Genomic DNA, 24,999 nt, shown 5'->3' on the forward strand with positions numbered 1-24,999 from the left:
TTTTTCCGAGGGTGTAGAGTGCTGAGTAGTGCCTGTGAAAGTTTTTCCCAGCAGTAGATTGGGAATTAAGCTGCCGAGCCTTTGAGGCCGGTGCGGTTAAATGCGATGGTCATGCAGAAGTTGCATAACACACAAACTGACAGAAGTAACCTTTGGAAGTTTGCTGCAAAGCAAATGTTGCTTTTGGTGTCATTTTGCCTAAAAATAGGAGATGCGTTACGAAAACCAGCAAGCTGATTGCATACGAGGTAGCTACCTTTTTTTAATCAAAAGTTTTCTGTTATGTATAGTAAAGTGTGAGCAGTACTTGTTAAGCCTTCTTTCCTCTTCTTGCTACATTGTGGGAATTTGCTGGAGAGTGTATCCCTGTTACTGAGTGTTCATTTAAGAATGATTGCGACTGTTAAGAAGTACAGCAGACTGTAGAAACAAGTTTTGTTCTTAGAGCTCATTTTCTTAGTATCAGTTTGTAAATACTAAGGGTTATATATGTGTCACTCTTGTAGGTTTGGAAAGAGATAAGTTTGATAACAAGACAGTCACATTTGAAGAGCACATTAAAGAAGAGCACAATATGTGGCATTATTTGTGCTTTATTGTGTTAGTGAAAGTAAAAGATTCAACAGAATATACAGGACCAGAAAGTTATGTGGCAGAAATGATCAAGGTGAGTTTGGAGTTCTGCTTTTCTCTCCCCCCACCCCCCCTTCCCAGATTAGACCAATCTGCTGGCATGTTTGGTAAATACAGTACTCTCTATTTTATTTATTTTGCAAGCAAAAACTTGGGGTAAGACTTTTTTCTGCAATAATGGGCTTAATCCAATGCCTTTCCTTTTAGAAGCATCTCCTAAAGATAATACACTTAAGATGTACTTGGCAAGATAACTCGATAAAAGACATTGCGTTGATGGCAGCACGTTCGCTGCAAATGGATGGTGCGGGCAGGGGCACTCGTGGGAGCCGACGCGTGCTGCAGCACTGCAGTCGTACGGCGATCTGCGTCTGCGTACCTGCGCCTTCTCGGCCTCCGACGCCCTCCCGCGTGTCTGCCGAAGTAGGTGGCAGTGAGCGGTGACGGTTAGGTAGTCTCCGTGCTTTTAAATCAGGTGAAGAGAAGGTATTCTGGTTTGAAAACTAATGTTTAAGGGAGAATATTTGCAAGCTGGTGGACGTGTCTGAAGTGTAACAAACTGGTTATAACCTGTCCCAGTACAAATATCTTAAACTGACTTGTAGGATTTGTTGTCATATGATTTTAGCTTATTGTAAAAAACTAAAGTTAATATCTACTCAATTGTAAGGCCTTTTAATGAGAGAATTAAAAGCCTCGTCTCTGGCAAGCTGCAGGTTCAGAGCTCCTGGAATTAGCTCCTAAACCCCAGTTACTAATCTGTGTGTCTTCTGGCTGGTCAGCAAAAGCTGTTTCTGGTTTATAACATTTCAATTAGTTATTTCTTTTTTTTGCCTGCAGATGAATAAATAGCAGAAAACTTTTCTTTATTTGTTTCTTAGCCTTTTTGCTCTAGAGGTACAACGTACCTTGAGGTGGGCAATTTGTCGTGGCCCGGTCAGCGTGTAAATCCCACCAAGATCTCTTAGAGGTTAAACATGTTACTTCGGGGTCACTACAGTGTATGTCCTAGTTCTGGATTTCTGCCTCTGTAATGAGGGCTTAAAGAAATCTTGTGAGCAGTCACCTGATAGAGGATTAGCACAGTGAGATAACTAAGTACATCACTGCTGCTTTCTAGTCTGACCGATTATGTTGCTCCCTTTATTTATCCCACTGCAGCAAGCATTACTTCAGGGGAAAGCACTGTACTCTTTAAAATGTTTCTGCTTGTAAAAGAGGATCTTGTGTTGTGTTAAAACTAGTTTTAAAACGTTTCAATCAACGAACAATTTATCAACAAATTATTATTTCAGATTAACAGTTCAAATTAGATAAGGACCAAAACCTAGTCACTGAATATGTTTGCAGTAAACACAAAAACTGGAGAACTTTTATCAGAATTCCCATTCACAGAAGCGTCAGCAAGGGCTGATTACTGTGTCTTGAATGGGAATTTGGATACATTATGCATAGACCAAGTGTCTCATGCAGATGCAGTTTTATATAACTATATGCTCTAGGTAGAGGTTTGGAGTATGTCTTGTAGTTGGTGGTTTTTTGCATTTCATGAGCCGGGTCTCACTGCAATGCTGTTGAAAGCGTGGTGTAACCGTACAAGCTGTGGAATAGGAAGTAAATTTGCTTTGCACGTCATTGGTCTGCAACGACCCGGCACAGGCGTGACCGGGGCAGCTCGGGCTGCTGCTGCCCCGACGCCGTAGCTCTCGGCAGCATTTTGCAGTCGATGTGTTCCTTGGGACTGATCTGGCAAAGCTTCCTCTGAAAATCAGAAGCAATTTCTTTCCATCATCCGTTAACATTAAAAACATGCTTTTCTGCCCTAGAAAATCTGAGTGTAAAACATGATGAATATATTTCTCTACCAGACCTGTTTTAAATACTTCTGTACGAGTCAGAAATCCTTTTTTCTGCCTAAGGAGTAACTTAGGGCATGGTTCATCTTTTACTCAAGCCTTCTGTCTTCATCCCATGAATCTAGAAGGATGGGCAAAAGGAAAGCCTTAAATACATCAGTGGTTCCAAAGGTTGAGATTCACCTGTTGGAGGTGATGGTTTATTTTGTATTTGTACAGAGGGTGAATGGGAACCTGTGGTTGCTTAATGTCTGCGGCTACCAGATTCTCCTGGAAAGCCTACTTATGTCGTGGGTAGATTTTAAAAGGGATTTTCTCCCCAAGTGTGCAGACTGAAGGTGGCACTCTAACATCTTTGATAATGACAAAGATGGGGCCTGTCTTTTCGTTGGGCTGTTCCGTGGTACCATTGTTAAACTGCAATTTATACCCATTTTTAGTAGTTGAGGGTAGGAAGCATAATGTGCTCCAAATCATATTGCAATGACAGAATACACCTCAAATACGCTTCACCTTTGCTCTGACTCTCAACAGAATATCTTTAAAAAACTCTGGGATTTCTGCCTTTTGGCAATAATTAAAAAAAAAAAAAAGAAAAAAAAATTTGCCTCTGACATTTAGTATTTGTGGGGTGTTCCAACACTAGAGAACATTAAAAAAAACAAAAACCCAGAAGAACGAATTTAGGACACTAAAATTATATTCACCATAAGCTTGTGAGTTGCATCCAGTGCTGCTTGTACAGTGCTTTAAAGATATTTTAAGCACTGTCGTATCAAAAGAATCCTGGACAATTTCACTTATGCCAGTTAGTGAATATTCAGAAGCTTTAAGAGTGATCTTGAATTTTGATGTTTTCTTGTCTAAAAATAATGCGTGTAGAAAGGCAATTCTGAGGCTATCCACTGTACTGGAGATGGCAGAGCTGAGTCTTGCCCATAGAATTCATCTTGCACCCTGCAGGAACCTGACCCAGCATAAAAAGAAATTGTAGCCTTGAAAATCAATGAGTAACTATAATTCTTTAGTGAATTTTATATTTCTTCATGGATAGAAGCTCAGTAAGTTAAAAAGCAGCATGCAGAAAGAAGTCAACAGTTAAACTTGGAAACAGTTTAAGGTTTAGATGTATTTTGAGCACTATAAGCCTGAGCAAAATAACAATTAAAAAACCCCAATGATCTGACAAAATAAAATCTAATAGACTGTACGGATAGTACTGATTGGTAAGTATAGCTTCCATAACGTTTTTCTGATACAAATATGGGTCTGTCGGTGCTTGTAATCTCGGATTGTTTTTGTTCATGTTCCCCCGTGTTTGTGGAGCCCGGTGTGTTTGTGTGCCGCTGCGTGGGAAGCCAGGCTGCGGTGGTCTTGTAGCTACAAGTCCAGACTTTTGATAAGAGGCCTGGAATTCATCGCCAGCTCTTCCCCCTGTAAATAGGGATAATATTCACTTTCATCAGCAAGGTGAGCGTGTGCCTGCTGTGATATGTGATGTAAAACTTGGGATATCTTAAGAATCTTCGCTGGGAATTGCTAGAGCAACGCGGTGGGGAAAAATGGGATTGCTGGTTCTGTTTGATGTAGAAGCTGAGCTTGGGTACACACCCGAGCTGCTGCGGTGACTCATCCGCTGTCCCGAAGTCCTTCCCAGCACCGGTGAGGTTGATAACCTCGGCAAACAGAAGCTTGGCACGAAGCAGCTCACCTTCGAAAGGCATTCTTGGGCCACCTCCTAATATCTGTTTAATAGCACAGACAGTACTGTAGGATGTGAGAAAACATCTAGTGGTAACAGAGATGGTCTTTAATTCTTGGTGTTTATAAAGCCCTCCCGATGACCTAATTTCTGCTCATCTGGCTAAAGCACTGCAGATGTGCACTTAAGGTAGTGCGACTTCAGGATGGATCAATGTCTTTCCAAAAGTGTTTATCTGGAAAGTATGCTAATGGTGCTGCAGAGCTGGTAGTCCGGTGCCTCCTGCGTTTCCCAGGAACAAAGGCGTACGGTTCAGCTGCTGCGTGGCTTTGTAGTCACCAGGGAAGATCAGGTGATGTCTGAATAATACCAAATGTGTAGGAGGTGGGGGGATCCACTTATCGTGTTGGCCAGACATTGACATCCACACCCAAATGACTAATGTGAACTCGGCGCAACTCCCTACAGATTAGTTCATTTAAGTGTCTTATCTACCCGTCCTGTCTTGAGAATTTCTGAAGTTTTCTGCATTTGCCTCCGGTTACTGTGGCAGCCTCGCTAGCAGCAGCCCCGTCGGTACAGCTGTCGCTTGAGTCTTCGCAAAGGTCTGCTACAAACAGCTGTTACCAGGCATTTATAATACGTAAGAAAATCTCACTCTGAAGCTCGATACATAGAAAACCACATATGCATTTTGGTTTTGCGTGCATTCGTAAGGCGGTGTGCGTGCAGCTGCAGTGCGCTGTCACTTGCACGGACAAATATTTGCATACACAACGCTTGCATACCCTAATGTGGGGATTTGCATATACACCTTCACATCAACATTTGATCAGTGCGGGTAAGGGCCGCATGGCTGTGAGTGATTTTATGCACACAGATGTGCATATTAAAAAAATAAAGGCTTGTTTGGAAGAGGTTTTTTAGCACAAAGTTTCCTAACTAGCTGTTGCCGTTTCCACAAATTTTTAATCTAGTGTTGCACCAAGCAGGATACATGTCATTAACCTTTATTACAAAAGTGAGGTAGAGAGGTGTAGGAGATTGCCCAAGCTCACAAGTCCAGATTGAGAGCGCCGAGTCCTGAATCTTCAACTGGATTGTGTTGTCATTTAAAAATGACCCATTTATAAATAGGAGTGATGGTGCAGATATCCTTGAAGGAATTTGGAATGCAAGTGAAGGCCAGAGATTTCCTTTTGTGCCCTAATTAACTTCTTTGTCCAAAACTGGAGATTTAAATATATTACTGGGCTTTTTTTTCTTTTTGTCTTGAGCTATGTGCTATACCGTCATTGGAAAGTATTTCTTTTTACTGTTTTGAGCGTCCAGTGTAGCCTGTAACTTCTGCCAGAGCGTAGCCTCCTAGTAAGCAAAGGCAAGGTTTCATCAGTGTCAAACTTCTAAAATCACATTCTTCCAGAAGTGCAAGTTCAACCTGAAACCTCTCCCAAGGAGTTAAACACCCAGCCACGATTGTCGCTGTGCTCTGAAAGTCAGCAGGAGCGTGTGATTCACGACCTGCACGAGGCTCACGTGATGATGGCTTTGAAGGGTTACTGTGTCCCCAGGCTCTACGTTGAATATAACTTGGTTGGAGGTGGCCAAGACTGGATTTGAACTGCAGCGCTTACAGGATTAGCAAGTGGCAGGCCACGATGCTTCAAACCTGAAGCATTTCAAAAGGGGCTTCGTGATTCCAGCAATGGTGAAAGATTTGTATGCAGTCGAAATTATATAGTCTGAGGAAGTATTAGAAACTGAGTTACATTCATAACGTAATTTGTGCTTGGAAATCCGATACTTTGGGGCAAAATCGAATAGGAGAGATTTGTCGTGTCAATACTTACCAAACCAACTGCAGGCGCAGAAGAGAGCAGCCCGTACAAATAACTTGTATGCAGTTGCTCGGTTATAGACGAGGAAATGGGGGTTTCGGGGCTCCTGGTCGTGATGACGCTGGGTGCAAGCTGGGAGAGGAGGAGGACTGAGGTCAGGATCTGAACTGGAGCTGATAGTGCTTAATTTAGTGGTATCTTCCCAACAAGCTGCATCTTGAGGTACCTTACCAGAGTTAGCCAATATAATTAGAGGCTCAAACAATAAATAATAGCAGAGGCATAGAAGAGCCAAGAGGTGCGTTTGGCAGAAGGCCCTTGGCTGCTGGAAACACTGTGTCATAGGCACGGGCCCCAAGCTTTGCATTTAGATAGCGAAGCAACTTGTTCCACCCTTGAAATCAGCATTGACGTGCAAACCAGAAGCTGCACGGGGAGAAACGGTTGGTGAACCTCATCTTCCCCATGCCGCGTTAGTATGCTCTTCCCTCCGGAGGTGTGCATGCTGGCGTGCCCTGCAGCGTGCTGCAGAGAAAAAAAAAAACCCTCCTGTTGGTGGCATTAACCGTACGTGGCCGAGTTCTTAGTTTTCCCTGATAAATGACCTGGGTAGGCATCCGTGCTGGGAATATCGGGTTAGCGTCCCCACTGCCGAGTCAAAGGTTTCGCTTTGGCTGAGCGCGTGGCAGAAAAAGGGGCCTGGGTGGATTAAAACAGAAGCAAAGCTTCAGCCCGACCCCGTGTGATGGTTCGTTTGGGATTCAGGTGGGTCCCAAAGCGGCTCGCAGGGCGGGCGGCGTGCCGCGGAAAATAAACCGCTCGGTCTGCAACACCGGCTAGGACAAAAAAAAGCCCCACGGAGCTGTCTGCGTGTGCCGAGGAGGTGGCCCGGGGCCGGGGCGAGGTGGCCGACCCCTGAGTCATCGCTGCCGCCGCCTCCAGCCCGGCCGTGCCAGGGAGCCCGTGACCCCGTGCCGCAGGGCGCTCCGCCGGCCACCCGCGCCGTGCCGGATGCGTTGTGCAAGAGTAGGTGGGTGACTGCTGCCATCGCCACCAGCAGCTGTTTGTTCAACCTTTGCATGCTTAATTGTTTTGTCCTGCCCCGCCGGTGGTGGTGTAACGCGTCCTACTTTAAAATGTAGATCCAAACAGCCAGCAGCAGGTTTCTGTGGAGAGGCGGCACCGTCCTTTCGGCAAGAGTAAGGAGATCGATCGCCTGGAGGGATTCCCACCAGGACCGTCCGCCTCAGCCGCATCGAGCCGGGTGATGCCTGGTGGGGTAACTTCACCGCTGGTAAACACAACGCTCGGCTCAAGTGAGTCACCCGCAGCAGAGCTGTCACGGGGGTGTACAGGGGGTCATTTCATACGGGGACACGGTGTTGTGGTTTAACACCAGCTGGCAACTAAGCACCACGCAGCCGCTCGCTCACCCCTCCCCGCCCCGGTGGGATGGGGAGGAGAATCAAAAACAAAAAAAAAGTAGAACTCGTGGGTTGAGGTAAGAACAGTTTAATAATCAAAAGAAATATGATAGTTAATAGTAGTAATAATAATTGTCATGAAAAAGAAGATAACAAAAGAGAGAAATAAAACCCAAGAAAGACAAGTGATGCACAACGCAATTGCTCACCACCCACTGACCGATGCCCAGCCAGTCCCCGAGCAGCAATCAGCCCCTCCTGCCCGACTCCCCCCAGTTTATATACTGGGCATGACATTCTATGGTATGGAATATCCCTTTGGCTCGTTCGGGTCAGCTGTCGTGGCCATGCTGCCTCCCAGCTTCTTGTGCACCTGCATACTGGCAGAGCATGGGAAACTGAAAAATCCTTGACTTAGGATAAGCGCTACTTAGCAACAATCAAAACATCAGTGTGTTATCCATATTAGTCTCGTACTAAATCCAAAATATAGTGCTGCACCAGCTACTGGGAAGAAAATTAACTCTGTCCCGGTTGAAACCAGGACGCCCGGTCGGTCATCTTCCACCTTTGGAAATGGTGTCTGTCTTCCAGGTTCCCTGCTCTGCACCGGTGCAAAAGCCGCTTAGGTATTTAATCTGTGGCAGCAGTGAAAAAGGAGATTTTTATACCATTAACCTTGTATCATCAGCCTCCCGTTTAAACACATGGTGCATGTGAGGACTTGAAAATGCTCTTCGTGTGGAGGGGAGACACGGTCGAGTGCTGTTTTTCGTGGAGAGGGGAGAAGTGCAGCTTGGAGTGGAAGAAGTGATGGTGAGCCCTTTGCAGAAGAGAGAGAGAACCTGACATGGGGCTTTTTCCAGGAAGCACAAGAGAGAACCAAGAGGAGTTTAATCTCACCACAAACAAACAAAAAAATTAATTTTTGAAGCGCTTCACAAAGCTGCGTATTAGCTGTATGGGTATGATTTTTAACGACACATGACAGAAGCTGAAATTTGCGGCTGCCACCTTCCCCTACTAAATGGTGGCTGCTGGGCAGCCTTCCGGTGGTAGGCTATAGGGATTTATTTTGACGAGCATTGAATCAGCCCTTCAGCACCCCGTAACTATTAGGCGCAGCGGTAGCTGAATAAATGGAGACCCAGAAGAGGAGCGGCGATGCGGCGCGGTGGTGCCGGAGGTGAGGACGAGCCCCGGTCCCTGCCGTTAGCGGCCGCCTCCTGCCCGAGGAGCGGAGCTAATGCATCTCTTGGCACAGCTCGCCTTGAGGTTGCTTCAGAAACCTTTCTTAGAATAAACTCTTTGGCAGAAGCAGGGAGGAGCGGGCGCTTCTCAGAATGAATTGCATCTGCATCATGCAACGCCGCTTCCCCTTTTTCAAATTTCCAATCGTGGACGGTCAGCCTCGCCCCCATGTCTGAGATTTAATGATATTTGCTTTACAAAGAGGGACTTTTCCAACTTTACCTAGAAAAGAGCTAACCCGAAACCCAGCACTTGTGGTTAGCCAGCTTCCGTCAGTGGCTTTAGTCAGTTCGTCTGTTGCAGCGGAGGAAGCTGCGACTGTGACGGGAAGAGGGAGCTGACTGCACACCAGGATCCCGGTGCCTCTGCTTGCAGGAGGACCACAGCAGACAGTGCATAACTGCATTGGTATGCGAGGTGCCAGCAGCCGGGAGGGTGCACGGCGGGACGAGGGACAGGCAGGGAAAAAGGGATCAAGGGGGAAGCCTTTCCCGTCACTTACTGCCTCTGAAAAACTACCAAACCCCCGGTGAAAGATGTAAGGCTGTATCTTTAAAGGCACCCCGGTGTTCAGTTAAAGTTCAGCAGAAACTAGATCATCGAGATATAAATCTTTTATTCAACCTTGAATAGAAAGCGCTCTGCAGAGGGAGCGCTGCTGGCAGCTGTGGGGCCGGGAGCCGGGCTGGCTGCTGCACGCTGGCCCAGCGGGCTTGTCAGCGACTGACCTTTCTGCATTCCTGCTTATTTCCGTTTTCACCATCTCTGCTTGAGGCATCATCATTTATTTATTTAAAAGAAAACACCCCCACAACCTGCCCACCCCCCCCAGCACGGCCGGGGATGGGCGTTGGGGCAGAATTCTGCATTTCAGCAGGCTGGTCGCACCCAGGCTCTCGAGCTTCTCTCTGCGGTGCTGGTGGAGGTTGTAGGAACAGGCCGGAGGTTTTCCATGCAGAGCCAGAGTGAGGGGATGCAAGGTTGTGCCTGCAGAGAGGAGGAGGAGGAGGAAGAAGTGCTTCCTGCGTGCTGGCAGCATCCCTGCTGCCCTTTCTGGAGAGGTCCCAGCAGCCACCGTGGGTCAGCCAGCACTGGTGCCAGTTTTACCAGCATCGATGGAGTTTTACCTGCACATCTGTCCCCACGGCTCCTCACCTCGGGGCGTTTGCTCAGGCTGTTCGGGTGGACGTCCCCTTCTTTCTTGCTGGGTGGCTGCTGGACGCTTCCAGGTGAACTTTGGGTTTGAGTCGTGCCAACAAGCTATAGGAAACCTGAAGGGGAGCGCAGGTTAGGCCCAGTCCGATGACACGGGTGGGCAAAGTGATGTACGGGTCCTTCCCTAAGCCTGTCTGTGCACAGAAAGTTTCCAGGTGCCCCCGTTAACTCTTTCACAGGTGAGTCAGGACTTAGCAGGGGTATTGCCAGTTCCAGGCTCAAAAGCGAGTCCTGTCCTCACAGCCCAGGAGACTGCCCGGAGGGCCACGAGTCTTGTCTCCTTTTCGTTAGTGTGCGGAGTTCACATGGAGCATTTTGGGGGTTTCATCTTTCGCCACTGCCATGAGACTAGAGAGGCACTTTGTTGTTTTTCAAGTGAAAGCCAGGATTTCCCATACTCAAGCGGCTTCAAGAGCTGGGGCTTTCAGAAGACCAGTGAGTATGAAACTTCTGATGAGCCTGCAGAAGCTGTCAATGCTATAGTGCTTGCTGGTTTGATTTCCCCATCCGAGACTGCCCGTCACCTTCCCTGCCTGTGACGATCAAGTTGCAACCTCTGCAGCAGCTACACCGTTTGCTTATATTGCAAAGTAACGTTAGAAAAGGGTTAGGGTATTTGTTCATAAAATGTTGGAGGTAGGGAAAGGCTGGTCTTTCCAGGTCCTGCTCCCCTCGTCCCCTTCATCCTTCAGAAGGACGGGACCTGGGAGCACTCTGGGGATGGGCTTGGGAAGCTCACCTCTTCGGGAGCAAGTAAAATAACAGTATTTGTACAGCAAGTAAGAGATGGGCAGGAGCTTCAGGGCTCTGCTCTTGGGTCTGCCTAGAAACCTCAGGACATGGACCTGAGGGTCCAGGCAAACCTGCAAATATAAACTGCATTTTAGTCTTATTTGCCGTGTCCTTGAAAACCTCTTGCCTGGAGGAGAGCAGGGAGGGCAATAGCTGTTGGTTTAGTTTGTTTTCCCTGGGTGGGGAGGGGGAGGTGCTGGACCTGAGCACGAGTGACGAGCCTGCCCTCTCTTCCCTAATGAGGATTTAACTATGGCTGGAAGAACGCAGTGAAATGTTGCCTGTTACTACTATTAAATCTTAATTGTGGGACTGTCATTTCCTAAAGTCCAAAATATTTTGGCACTTGTCTTCATAAAGGCATATTTTTTTTGTACATATATTTTTTCTTTTATTAGCAGAAGCCATCTGCCCTGTAAACAGAGATCAGGAGAAAAAAGCCTCCCTGGCAGTTTTGCATCATGTGGGAATCCTGTGGTGCGCTGCATGGGAAAGGGCCTGCTTTCTGCCTTTTAATCTCGGCAATAGTAAACTCTAAGCAGATCAGAAGCAACTAATTTAAGATGATGAGTCTTGGCATTGCATCTGATTCACAGAAAGGATGTGACTGTAACTCTCTGTAGAGGTGCACAACCCTGATTTAAGCAGGATAGATGCTCCTGGGGATGAGTGAGCATGGAGGGGGAGCAGAGAGATGGGGGAGATGGGGTTCAAGGTAGAGATTTAGGCAGGCAATGGCAAAAAGCCAAAGAGAGTTTGTAGTGCCATAAAAATAAGCCGTAGTTTTGAGAGAGAGCCCAGCGAAGAGCCTAGCCTGCAAAGCGGGGCAAACTTTGGCCGCCCTTAACCAGTGCTGTTGATCGATCTCTGCTTTGGGATGCTGTTAATCCAGTAGGCTATTACTGTTTCATCTGGTTTGTTTAAAATATTACCAGTTGTTGTAGTGTCACCCGTGAGGGGGCACGCATCCTGATGTCATCCAGTGTTAGTTTAACTTCCATTTTAGAGAGTATCTCCAGCGTGGGAAGAGAACCAGCGAAGATAGGAAACCAGTTCGGTGTTGAAATTTAAGGTGTCAAGATGCAGTATACACCCCTCCTCCTCTTTTGTGGCTTTCTATTCCGTTCCTGCTTTTATTTTTAACGTCACTGGCACGTACGTGTGTGTATGTGTGAGCCACTATGTACATATTAGTAAAACTGAGCATGTGTCCACTGAAGTTTCCTGGCTGTAACTTAAACATGGAATATTAGAGAATCTGTATGCCTGAGCGAAAACTTCATTATAAACAATTCATTGTAACTTAATCTGTCCCACATTTTAGCCTGAACTGGGCAGTCAGAACATGATTTTTTTTCTTTTTCATTAAAAAGGAAGTATTTCAACTATGAAACATGGTTTCAACTATGAAACAGGTAGAACATAGTTTCTTTCATTAGAAAGCACAGCCAAATGTTACTTGATCAAAAAAGCAAACCAGCTTTATCAGCAGAAAATCTCCAACAAAAAATAAAAGACTGTAAGATGGCAGCAGATTTCTAGCCCAGGAAAATGCTTGTCCACATATGAAATCTGAGCCTGTTTAATGTCCAGTGTTCATGTATTACACTGAAGTGTATCTGAAGAAGGAATGGCTGGGGAGAGTGAGTTTCTGGAAAGGAAAAGTCAACAATAAGCAGCCTTAATTTTTAGTAGTTACGTCTGAAGTGCCTTATTGCCTCTAGCAGGCAATTTTGCAAACTTTTCAGTAAGATGCAAATGAAAATAACTACAGAGCTTGTGTATCTGAGGAACGTTCCTGTGTGGCATTAAAAATCTGTCTGCACTCAGCCACTCGGGTGCAGGTTTTCATTTGGCAAACACTAATTGTGAACTCGCGTCTGATCTTCAGGAGAGAAACCTGGACTGGTTCCCCCGGATGCGGGCCATGTCGCTTGTGAGCAGTGACTCAGAAGGAGAGCAGAATGAGCTGAGGAACTTGCAGGAGAAGTTGGAGTCCACCATGAAGCTTGTGACCAACCTCTCTGGCCAGCTGTCAGAGCTTAAAGATCAGGTAAGGGAGACCTGGTTGCGAACGGGCGGCCACGCGCTGCTACGGGCAGGACAAAGGTCCTGCAAGCCTGTTGTTCAAAGTGGTGTTTTACAGCTTCATGGCTCCTGCAAACGCCGTGAAGATCTTTTGCTAAAGTAACTCGTGTTTAGGAAGGAAGCGAACAAACAAAATGTCCTTCCGGAGCCCTGTATCCCAGCTGACCTGCCTGGCAGTGCTACCCGAACCGGTGTAGTCCAAAATGGCCACCTCCAGAAAGGGAAAACTTGCATTAAAAAAAAATAAATCAAAGCTGAAGTTAACTTAAATCAGTCCTCGCTGGTGCAGGGAGCCTGCATGTATGTATGTGTTGTTGTTGTTGTTACAGGTTTTAATCCTAAGACCTTAGCATGATCCTGTAAGTCAGAGGGTGTGATATTGATAGAAGTGCTGTGTTGCTGCACGGACCTCAAAACCCACTGAGAAACTGGAGAAATACTTGAGTGGTTAGCTTGCACTGGTCTCCTCTGCTATCACTGCACTGCTAATGCAGATAAAATTTGGCTGCTGTCACGCTTTTAGACTGCAGCATAGACAGACATACCCACAGAAATATTTTGCGTTGCAGCATGTATTGCTGCTGCTTAACACGTGAACGCCTCATAGACCTCTGAGTATTTTTTCGATGCAGCAAGAGTTTGAGGACTTGTGTTAACTTTTGGCTCGGCTGGGGCTCGAGGGGATCGTGGGGATTGTTCCCAGCCCAAACCCAGCGATGGCTTTGTGAAAGCCACAGAGGCAGCAGGGCTTTATTTCGTGTTGTCCATACGGATTACAGCCTAAGTGGAAGTAAAAGGGAAAATGCTGTTGCCTGCCCTGGTGGGAGCTGTTTGCAGCAGCAAAGTGACTAGCTGCTTATCTTTATGGATTAATAACCTGAGCCAGATGGTTCAATTAGTTAAGTTTATATAGATACCGGCACTGGATAGTAATAATTGCTGACTTGCACATGATGGTATCCTGGGGCAGTCGATGGAATTGCCCAGGGCAGAAATGGCCAACAGATTTGGTTTGTTATCTCTTCAGATGTGATCTGCTTACTGTAGCGCAGTTGGCACAACTCTCTCCAATACTAATCGGATTCCTGCTTCCCATCTCTGCTCTGGGTTGGCCGGGTTTGTGTGTAAGCTAGTTATCTTCACGGAGACATGAGTCTCTGGAAGCCAATATTGACTGAGATCCCGGCTCCCTGCCTTCCGGTCACGCTCTGCGTTTCTGATGGAGCTGGGCCCTTTTACCTGACACCCCACAGAGCACAAGGAAGGGATTAACGTGTAGGATTGGGAGCAGAAAACCTTGCCGCTCTTGGCTGTAATTAGTTTTCAGACACTGTGCCATGGACCCCTTTGCTCTAGCTGGCTTTGAGGATGGAGGATAGAGGCAGTTGCTCTTTTGTCTGTGCTTTAATACTTGCTGGGTAGTGGTTTTGCTATTTTGCCTGGAAACAATTATCTTGAAACATGTGTCTCGCGTCTTCTTGTTGAAGGGTCTGACTCAAAGTGGTCTGCAGTCACCAGGAGTCTTTCCATCAGCCACAGCCAGCTCTGGATCCGAATGCATTTATTTCTGAAGCTTGCAGCTCTTGGCTGACCAAGCACTAAAAACCCTTCTCGCTCTTTGTGAAAATAAGAATGAAGGATTTAGCTTTTAGAGAGCTACTTGACTGTAAAAGCAAAAGAGGAAACCAGCTTCATTAATGTTGTGATAGCTTTTAGGAATTCCCCTAAGTACCATTATTGAGAGCCCTGCTTAAGTTGCAGGATGCTCCAATTACGTGACAAAACCAGTATATCCCTTCTCCTGATCAAGAACTGTCTCCAGGAAAAGGAACTAACTCAGGGAACTTGTATTTGTATTTATTTTTTTGTAATTAAATAAAGGGAAGGGAAAACCTCTCATTCATTTGCTTTTCAAGCTCGTTAGGTTTCTGGAGATTCTAATGGTTAGAAACTGAAATCCAGCATGCCTTCTTTCACAAACAAGTGCACCAAGAGCCATTAAAATCGTGATCACTTTAATTCTGTGCAAAAAGATTACTACATAATTGTCCGCAACAGCAGGGGATTAGATGTAATCATCCAGAAGCCCTTTCCAGCGCCGTCCTCCGGTGTCGGCGAGCGTGTGGCATCTCTAGCAGACGCTCGGGACGGTCCCTTCGCACCCGCCGGGACCCCTGACCTCCGTCGCTGGAGCTGCTGCTTAGGTTGGCTTTAGTCGAGCGGGCAGACCGAGGAGCAGAGCGGGCAGACGCCGGCGCGTCCGCGTGTGCGTGCACGGTCGGTATCCCGCTCGTGCACTTTGCACGTGCCCTGCTCCCGTTCCTAGAGGTAACTCCAAATCACACGTGACCTTTGGAGCTAGGCAGCGTGCGTCTGGGCAGTTATATACGATTATTGGAGAGGCCAGCTTGACTCAGATGAACTTCAGGCTCCTCGGTTTTGTTTTTTAATCCTGTCAGCATTACTCCAGTAGCTGACAGCTCCCCTGCAATACATTGCACCTAGCTTTTATTGCCTTTTAGGCCCAGGCGTACAGTTGCTACAGCTGTAAAGCTTTTGCAAGAGATTTGGTCTCCAGGTAAATGTGATAGAGATTAAAGTTGCTCCGTCTTGCAGCCCTGTGCCCTCTAGACAAGCATTACTTATCTCGCAGGATTAATAACGTTCTGCATCGACATTGCAATTGCATTTCTCTCTCTCTGCTTTATGCTTTCTTCTTCTTTTTTTTAAAAGGCACGTCTTCTACGTACACCTGCATCAGGGTGCACCATCCCTTTTTCTACACAGCATGAAAAATATGTGTTACAGTCCCTTTTTGTTGTTCTTTTCTCTTTCCTTTTTTTTCATGTGTCCTCTGAATCAGTTTATTTGCTGTGTGAAATCGTGGCTCTTAGTTTGCTCAGTGAAACTACTTAATGTAAACAGGCATTTTAAAAATTAAATCCTGCTTGCATCTTTGCATTTCCAACTTGTGGGTTATCTTAGAAACAGTTAAAAAAAGTCCCAGTGGTTCAGCAGGGGAGTAGCTTGTGTGTCTGAGACCGGAGAGCAATGGGAAGACTCCTCTCCTTCTGCTCCTGTTTGCCTGTGAAACATTACAAGCCTTTTGTGAAAACAGACTTCCAAAAGTGTGGTACAGGGGACTGGAAGGTGTGACCTGTCCTCGTGAGGCTGCGGTCGTCTTCCCGGAAAGGTAAAATAACAGTTCTGCCTCCCTTGGGTCAGGCGATGAGCAAGGCACCAGGCTGCAGTCGAGTTTAATTATGGTTTCAAGAGGAGTTACTGTATTTCGGTCCTTTCCCTGGTGATTAAATGAGTGTAATTACACACAGCTAGCCTGAGCGAAAGCAGCGGTGTGCACAGTGCTGTACAGCCCCTGGGACACGGAGGAGCCTTTTGGAGGTTGCCCAGAACTGCCTGTTGTGACTAATTCTTTTCCCCATAATGAACTCCAGACCCGAGGTCAGCCACCGGCTGGCTGTCCCAGCACGCCAGGGTACCCCACACCGGAGACGGGAACACTATTCCCCATCGCCAAAACTGGAGTCTTTAGACAAATACCTTCAAATGCAGGCTACAAATGGACCAAATGTGCGAGCATGCTATCTCCCTTACCCTGGAGTCACTTCCACAATCAATTATATTGGCTGATGTTTGTGATTAAATAGCTGAAAAATGAAAAAACTGAAGGATTATGGGTGCAGCTGTTGCAGGAAAAGCATTGCAAGGAATTCAGTTAATTCTCATAAAGAAAAATACTCCAAATTGTATCTTATACTTGAACGAAATATTACTTTTTTTGGGTGAATCAGCCTTAGGGCTAGGTTTTCCTGTGTGCAGGCGTGTTGCCGGAGGGGTCCTGCGAAGCCCCGGTGAGCCGGCTGGCCTGTCCCGGCATACCCGTGCCTGTTACCGCAGCCAGGCGTGCTCAGCCCCAGGGAAGGAGCAGCAGAAGCGGGACGTGAGCGCGGGTACTCGTGCACGCCGTCGGTGCCGCCACGGATCGCGTGCAGTGGTGCGGTTGTGCATTCGCACGTCGCTTTGAGGGTGCACGGGCTCTCGGTGGAGCCCGGGTGCCCGAGGAGCAGTGTCGGGGTCCCCTCGCCTCGGTGGTCCGGGGGTGAGGAGCTGTCTTGGCATCCTCCTCGGCACGGCTGCTGCAAGCCGTCCCACGTGTCGGCTCCTCCGAAGCTGAGATGGGGTCACAGAGGGAGCTGTGGGGGGCGATCCAGCTGTTCGCCGCTGGAGACCCTGCCCACGCCGGAGTTGCTCCTTACGTGGCATGTCGGCTTATGCAAGTTGTCTGAAACCTCCCGAGGTTTCAAAAAAAGAGAGCAGGGAATTGGATTGTGGCCATTTCTCAATATCGGTAATAAAAAATGATGATCTATTTTCAGGTCATGATTGCACTGATCAGGAGAAACGTTATTTTATCTGATGGGAAGTACTGCCAAAGATCTGGCTGTCTGGCAGCGAGGTGGTTAACCTCCTGTTCCTGCCTTGCGTCTTGGCTTTTGGCAGACGGAGAGGGATGTTGGCTCGCTCCTGATGAGAGCGGGAGCGCTCGAGTCTATTCCAGCAAAGACAAGGGTATTCCCAGCCTGACTTGAGGGCTCGCCCCTTTTTTCCGCCCTCTGCGTCTGGTCTGCCTCGTACATTGGACCGGTTACAAAGAATTTCTAAGAGGGGAGGTTTCTGCGAGCTGCTCTCTGCGCTAATTCGCCTGGCTCTCCCAAGCTCTCTTCTTGCAAAACGGTAGTCAGCCGCACGAGCAAGTTCATGGACGTCCCCGATGAGTGCACGAGACAGGGCTGTAGTTGCCGCTTTCATCTGTTAGCACTTGGCACAGTGGACAGAGGAGCGTTATTTGTAGATAGTGGGTTTCAGAGCAAACGCTAACCAGTAAAGGCAGCGCCAGGTCCTTCGGCGAGCTGACGCACAGGAAGCGTCTAGGCCTAATGAGCAAACTTTTTGATTTTCCAGATGACGGAGCAGAGGAAGCAGAAACAGCGCATCGGTCTCCTAGGACACCCTCCGCCCATGAATGTGAACCCGCAGCAACCGGCATAAGTCAAGAAGGGTCACTTGCCCCTCTGCAACAGCACGAATAATGCTAACCCAGAGTTCAGATCCGACCACTGAGGCTGCTTCTGTGTATGTTCAGTTCATTTTGTAAATAACCTGGTTTTATACTATATGTATATGACTGCTACTATATAAAGTTTTGGGCATACGTATTGTAATTAGAACTGTTGGCACGGGACAGAGGTTAAACTTTGTGCCAAAACTATCAAAATTGCCTTTTTCTTGGAAGGACTAAAGAGAGCACCTGAATTGCACTTGAAAAGAATATTTGACTATGTGACATGTATTTTGTATTTAAAAAAAAAAAATAGAATAGCTAGTATTTATGTTTTTATACAATTGTGCAATATGAATTATGCAATCACAATATATTTGTAACTCCTGAATGTCCTAAAGGGAGTGCACATCTTTGAATCTGGTGTGTTAGTACAATGTAATAAATGGTATAAAATTACAGGTGTAAATGAGGCTGCTGCAAAATTGTGTAACTGGTGATTTTTCATACCCTTGGACATTTTTGTACCATGTGTGTAAATATCTTGCAATGCCATATCTGTTGCCTCTTCCTCCCAGAGATAACACTGGGAATCCGTGAGCTATTAAATTGGTATCAATTAAAGCAAAACATTACTTTGAAGCTTCCAAATGAGGAAAGCAGGAGGTATTTTTCAAGTGACTTCTTCAAAGTACTGAGGCTAGAAGAGCTCAGATACCAGGTTTTTTAAATGCTAAGATTTCTTAAAGGGAACTTTTTATGCAAAATGAAGTTTGGGATGAGGATGCACTGCCGGTGAGTCGGTGCAGTCTCCTATGGGCATTTCATGCCACGACACCTAAAACCTATCACGAGGCTGTCCAGGCTTTGCATTCTCAGTGTGTAGGATCCTTTCCTTTTACTTTTTTCTTTAGAGACCTATGTGCCTGCTAAAGCTTTAGCAAACAGGCATTGCACCGACTGAAACATGACCTATCCCATTAGGACCATTAGCTGAGCACTGACGTGTGTAATGCTTCTGAGAGAGCCACTGGTTTGAGGTTGGTCTGTCCCACCCTGTCCCCTCCCACTTGCCCTCTATTCGGTCACTGTCTTTGGTTGCTGATTCTAGAGAGTATGAAAGGAAACTTGGTTTGGGTTTTTTTTTTCTCCAATCCGTTGCATAGTTTTATACATGGACCTCATTTTACAAAAGCTAACTTCTCTGCAATACTGTCTACAAAAAAAAAAAAAAGAAAAAAAAAAGAAAAAAGCTACCAACAGAGCTATGAAAATTTGTAAATGCATAAATATAGGTATTTAAATAAATGATGCAAAATACTCTATGGTCAGAGGCTGCTGGTGGTTTTTCTCCCCCCTGTGTCTGCTGTCGCGCTTGCCCGCGCGCCCTGGAAAGCCGAGCCACAGGGGCCTTGCAGGTAAGAACGGTGCTTTTCCCCCACTCAGAGCAGGAGGGGCAGCGGTTGGTCTTTTAATACCAGAGCAAGTCCTTCCTCCTCTTGCAGCGACAGGCACTAGTGCCCCAGGAACCTTGTCTGCGATCACTCCAGTTTTCAATCCTTCAGACTCTTACCACTGATATTTTAGGCTTGTTATCCTCAGACTGCAGAGTGCAAGAGTTTAAAAAAAAAAACAACACTCCAGCTCCAAGTATCGTGTGCGCAGAAGCGTTGCTGATTATGTGTATTTGATTAAGATGTAGCAGGAACTACCTGGTACAATTAATCATCTTTAATCTGGTAAGTGCACACAACTGTCTGAAAAGGGTGCGCCTCCCTGCCACAGGTCATCACAAAACGTCAAAGCGACTGCATCCATGGGGAGGGACGGAGGGCAGCCTGACCAGCCGTCTCCCAGCCTGAGATTTACTGGTGAGATTGTGACTTCTTAATCATGTATAATTTCCATACATATCCTGGTAAATCTGTCTTCCTCCCCTCTGCAGCCCCTGGCTCCTCGCAAGGTGTATGCCGAGGAAGCATGACGGATGTGACTGCTGTCGGGGTTGTGCAATGAAGGAGCAGGATTTCATTTTCTTTGAGCAGCAGAGACATGCATCTGACTCACTTCTTCCCTTGGTGCCATCCAGGGATAAGCAAACTCACACAAATTTGTCAGGCTTCCCGAAGTCTGCCAGTCAGGTGAGAGGGAGGAGGCTGCAGTACAGCCTGAGAGGGCATCCGTACAAATGTGCAACATGGCTTCGTCTTTACCTTAAAAAGGCAAAAATACTGGGTGCTTCAGCAAAAGCACAAACCCCGGTCTGCGCGATGATCCGTGTGAAAATCAGCTGTGTAAAATCTGGTGTTTTCATGTGTGGTTGTCCTTTGCCAGGAGATGTGAGGAGACGCAAAACGTGGTTTTGGTTTGTTGTTATTTTTCCTCCCTCTGGTACAGCTGCCGCACGGCGACTGAAGTGAAGCACAACCACTGCCCTGACAGTAGAAAAGAACTCCGGCGTGGGGCAGGTGGGTTGGTTTGTAGAGGGTTTGTCACGTGGTGACGCGGTGGGTTTGCATGGTCACGCTTCTTGCCCAGCCCGAGCAGAGGCTGTATCAGCTCCTGGTCAGCAGAGGAAGCCTACTGCTGTCTTCCTCCCCTCCATTGCCAAACAGGTCGTTCATTCCTGCAGATTTATTGCTGCAATGAAATTTCCTGCATAACCATCACACATTTTTACTTTTTTCTTCTTGTACTGTTTGGTTTTCAAGACTTTTGGGGGATTTTTCTTTCTGGCTTGGATCATTCTGGATGTGCTGAACTCCTCTGCTGGCCGTGGCAGCGGAGGCGAGGAATGGAGAAAAGCCTTTTCTGGTTGGTGGCGGTTTTGACCCTGCAGCTTCTGAGGCTAATGCCTGTGTAAGGGCTTTCCCATTCTGGACTGAGATCCGGTTCCTCACAGCAACTTATTGTTGATCTCAAGGAAAAGCTGCGTGAGGGATCTGTGGAAATACCACGTTTTGGATATTCTTCTCTACAAAAGCTGAGCATCTCTCGAAATCACAAAAAGCTCTATTTGCAATTTGTGGACGCTCAAGTGAAAAAAAACCTCCAAAACCTGAGATCAGAATCCGTAATGATATCTTTAGGTTTTTTTAAGGCAGGACCTGGGAGGTTGAGCGTCACCTCCGGCGGTGCTGTAAGATAAGGTACACAGCTCTCGCTGTCCACCTCTGCAGAGGCTTTACAGTAGTATTTCTCAGGGACATCAGAAATGAACTGAACACGGGGAATCCTTCAGAAGCATTGAGGTTGCTGTGCACTGTTAATTGGGTGGAGTAACTACGAATATCAAAAGACAATTTCAAGGAACAAAACTAGCACTTGCAGACCACAGCCAGAGGTGTGGACGGGGCAAAGGAGCAGACTTTCCTCTCGATGCAGAGCCCACGTGTGGCGATGGCCAGGAGGAACCAACGATGTGGCGATGGGTGCAGAGCAAGGGGAGCTGGTTAGGCAGAATTCCTCTGGAGAAGGTCCAGGGGTGACAGCGGGCCACTGGAGAGCGTGGGTGCTGCCATGGGAGAAGGTAGCTCACTCCTGGGTACAGGGCAGGGTGTGAATACGTACAGAAAGTGCCTGCTCTGCTCCGGCTGGTGCCCCCGCAGCCCTTCTGGACGGCCTTACAGTTTGGTCCCACCTTTGGGAAAAATGTTGTGGGCATGCTAGAGGGGGAAAGCAAGGATTTCTAGATTTGGGAAAAGGGGATGTGAGGAACTGGGATTGCGTAGCCTGGAAAACAGGGACGGAGGAAGGAAGGAAGGAAGGTGTCTCGTACTATCAGAGAGAAGACAATGTTTGCTGAGGATGGAAGGAGAAGGAACTGCTGAACTGAGCCCAGGAGGTTTAGGTCCTACACAGTGGAGAGCTTTTTGGCTCTAAAAGCACTTCCCTGACATCCAGTGAAATTAATGATTCGGTGACACTGACAGATGGCAGTTAGTGTAAGGAATAGATTGAAACTGGGGAGTTTCCACCTGCCTTGCACGCACCTGAGATGCCTTCGTTTGGCATCAGATTTCTTTAAGCAGTGCTGCTGTATGTTAAAGTTTGGGAAGATGATTATTTTGTCTTTTAAATAAGAACTTTCATTCAGAGGTGAAAATGAAAGTGACCTTCCGAAGAGGAAGGAACAAAAAGAATCTACCAATTTTGCTAATAATGGAAAGTCCTAGAGGGGAAGGATCTCCGTGTATTCTTCAATTTGCATGAATGGCTGAGTCTGTGGATGAGAATTTTCTTCGCTAATGAAGCAGGTGACGCGCTAATCAAGGCAATGCAAATAACTGCTCTGAAAGCACAGCCGTGGCGCCGTGGCCCTGAGACCGCCACAATGGCAAATTCAAGCCTCGTCCTCAATTTTGCAGCAAATTGGCAGGGGGCAGGACAAAGGAGCTGGGATTACAGTCTCCGTGCTCGCGGCAGGGACTCGCGATGGGGCGCGCGTGATGGATACCTCGTTACATAATGGGGTCTTGATTGATACTGTGTCGGGAAAGTCATAATATAGCTCCATATAACAATTCAACTTGTCTCCCAGAATGGGAAATGCTCCTACACACAGGCTTAATAGGGTTTTTTAAATTGCCCATTGTATTTCTGAACAAGAGAAACTTATTTGGAGTACTTTCCCTTTTACGTTTCCAACATAAGCATCTGAAGACACTTCCATGTGTGTTCTTTGCACTCCTGCAGACCCACTTGCTATTTTTCCAGGCAGCTGTACGATCGCCCAAAGCGAGGTGTTAAAGGGATGCCTGTGAAGTAAGATCCATGCCGAGACATCCAAAATAAGTACTGCATCAAGTAGCTGCTGCAGCACAGGACACAAAGGGGCCGTAAGCCTACCGATGACTGATTTGGGTGGCTCTTTGTTTTAACTGGAGACTACCTGGCTTTGAGCTGACGTGACCAGGTTCTCACAAGCCGTGATGGACGTTCAGTCCTGAACTGTAAGTTTCCTGTCCCGGAACAGCGTAGAGTGTAACCTTTACATTTGGCATGGTGCATTTACTTTTACAAACAGACAGACCCGTGTTGCTCATCTTTAAACTTGGCCAGTAGGAGATGTTGATATTTGGAGTAAAATCAGTACAAATATGCCACCTATGTGAAACTGGCATTTTAACTGAGATGTAAGGAATAGCTTCTGGAGAGATGTCGTACTTCTGTGTCCAATTTTTTATTTACTACCTTTCCAACCTTCTTGCAGACTAAACATGTTAATGAGATGAATGTCAAAACCACCCACAAGTAAACTGAGTTGTCCCATCCAGTAGGCTAATGTTGATTTGTTTTTAGTAACTAGCAAGGATGCTGGAAAACCCCTATAAAGATTTCATTTTTAACAAAAAGTACCAAAAACTCCACCAGTTTTGCATCACAAAGTAGTGGTTAAAGTAAAGATTTGAGTAAAGCAGCATGTCTGTGGTTTTTGTGGGTGGATGCATCTCGGAATGACTATCAATCTGTCAAAGGGGAGATCTGCATGTCATCTCTGCATATGACAAGCAAAATCTGCAGTGACAAATATCTTTCCAGTACTCGGCTGCGTTGTGAGCCTAATACCCCTCCTGCCATCCATAATAGTTAAGTCTTGTCAGCACGTAGCGTTATGAACCCACCTTTTTTTTCTTTTCAAACTGAGGAAGGAAAGACAAATATGGAGCAGTACTCTAAAGATGCAATCAAACACCACTGCCAATGTGCTTAGTCATATAGAAATTCAACTCTGATACGCACACGAGAGATGCCATGCCGAATAGTTGTATTAGACCAGCTAGCCTACTTCTGGCATGCTCTCATGAGTTTTTGCGATGCTTCTCTGCTGCAGTTATGCGCGTGCGTGAGACACTTGGAAATGAAATTATGTAAGGCCGGAGGGAAAAAAAAAAAAGATGAGAACAACTCTTGACCGAATCGAAGTAACTCCATGGAAGTTTGAATATGGATGCAATTGGAATTGCACCTAGAAAAGTTTGCAGAAAGAAAACAGCAATTGATTTAGACCTTAACTGCTGTTAGGAAAAGGCACAAAACCTACAGCGCTTTTGCTGAACGTGATGAGGCCGTAGCGACAGAGCACGCTCCATGGTCCCCCAGCCGTTGCTGCAGCTCGGCTCCGCTGGCAGCTGGAGCGGCTTCTTCCTGCGCTCAGGTCTCCGTGGGAAAAATGGAAGCAGTTTGAGTCAGCGCAACATGGGAAAAAGGTCTGAAATTTCAAAAATAATCACGAGATGGGAAAACCACCCCATGCCTGGCCGAAGTCACAATCCCAGGACGCATTTACGGTCTGTGTGAAAACAGGCTGACAGCTGGATAAATTGCCTCAAGGCAGGTGCTTCCCCAGGAGCACCACAGAGCAGGAACAGCCAGACCCATTTCAAGTCAGCCTTTCCATCTACAAGAGCTACCATCCTTCAGATCTGTCTCGGCTTTCTCAACCATTAGTCCTCCTCAGCTGGTTGTTCTCACCCTGACACTCAGTCCTTTTTTTTCCTTTTTTTTCCCATTTCTCTCTGTTGCCTCATTTTAGGAATGACTTTGCAGCTCTCACTTGCCCAGAGGCCTACCACTGCCTGGAAATGGTAGCCGCTCCTAAGGGAAAGGGCAGCAGCAAAGTGTGTTACTCGGGCTTATTGAGGCACTGGGTTTGTTTTCACTTTTCCTTTTCTAGCGCTAAGTAAATACACAGAGCACCAAATCTGAAGGCAGCGAAGAGTGGAATTGCATATCTGTTCCATGTGTTTCAATACGACTCTTAAAATAGTGGAGATGCTATGTTATGATTTCCATTTTGCTTGTGTCCGTAGTACTGTTTGTATGCAACAGAGATGGAAACTCAATCTGTTAAGTCTGTAAGAAACTTTTACATAGGAATGATGGGAGCAAACATCGTGTACAATTAAATTACAGAAAGAAAATTATATCCCCTCAGTGTTAGCATACCTCAAAGTAGTTAAAAATTGCAGTTTGCCTCTATTTACACACCATAGGAGTTTTCACATCAATTTAATCACAGGATGATTCATTATTCATAAACCAAAGAACCATTATAATCAAGTAGCACAACTACCTGCAGGATCTAAATCAGAGAGTATCTTCCAGTGGTTCCTGTGTC

The 24,999-nt window shown here is 46.6% G+C and overlaps 1 protein-coding gene across 12 annotated transcripts in view; it reads left to right on the top strand.

Moving 5' to 3' along the window:
- The window catches only part of ITPR1 (inositol 1,4,5-trisphosphate receptor type 1), a 184,718-nt gene extending 165,514 nt beyond the window's left edge, over positions 1–19,204 (top strand). For all 12 annotated transcript variants that reach the window (XM_049827170.1, XM_049827158.1, XM_049827159.1 and 9 more), the window contains 3 exons: positions 507–667; positions 12,603–12,764; positions 17,783–19,204. In XM_049827170.1, the coding sequence (XP_049683127.1) occupies positions 507–667; positions 12,603–12,764; positions 17,783–17,869 (410 nt within the window). In that variant the 3' untranslated portion in view covers positions 17,870–19,204. The remainder of the gene's footprint in view (positions 1–506; positions 668–12,602; positions 12,765–17,782) is intronic.
- Positions 19,205–24,999: the final 5,795 nt, after the last annotated feature.

The sequence above is a fragment of the Accipiter gentilis genome, chromosome 23, assembly GCF_929443795.1.
Source record: "Accipiter gentilis chromosome 23, bAccGen1.1, whole genome shotgun sequence".
Lineage (NCBI taxonomy): Eukaryota > Metazoa > Chordata > Aves > Accipitriformes > Accipitridae > Astur > Astur gentilis.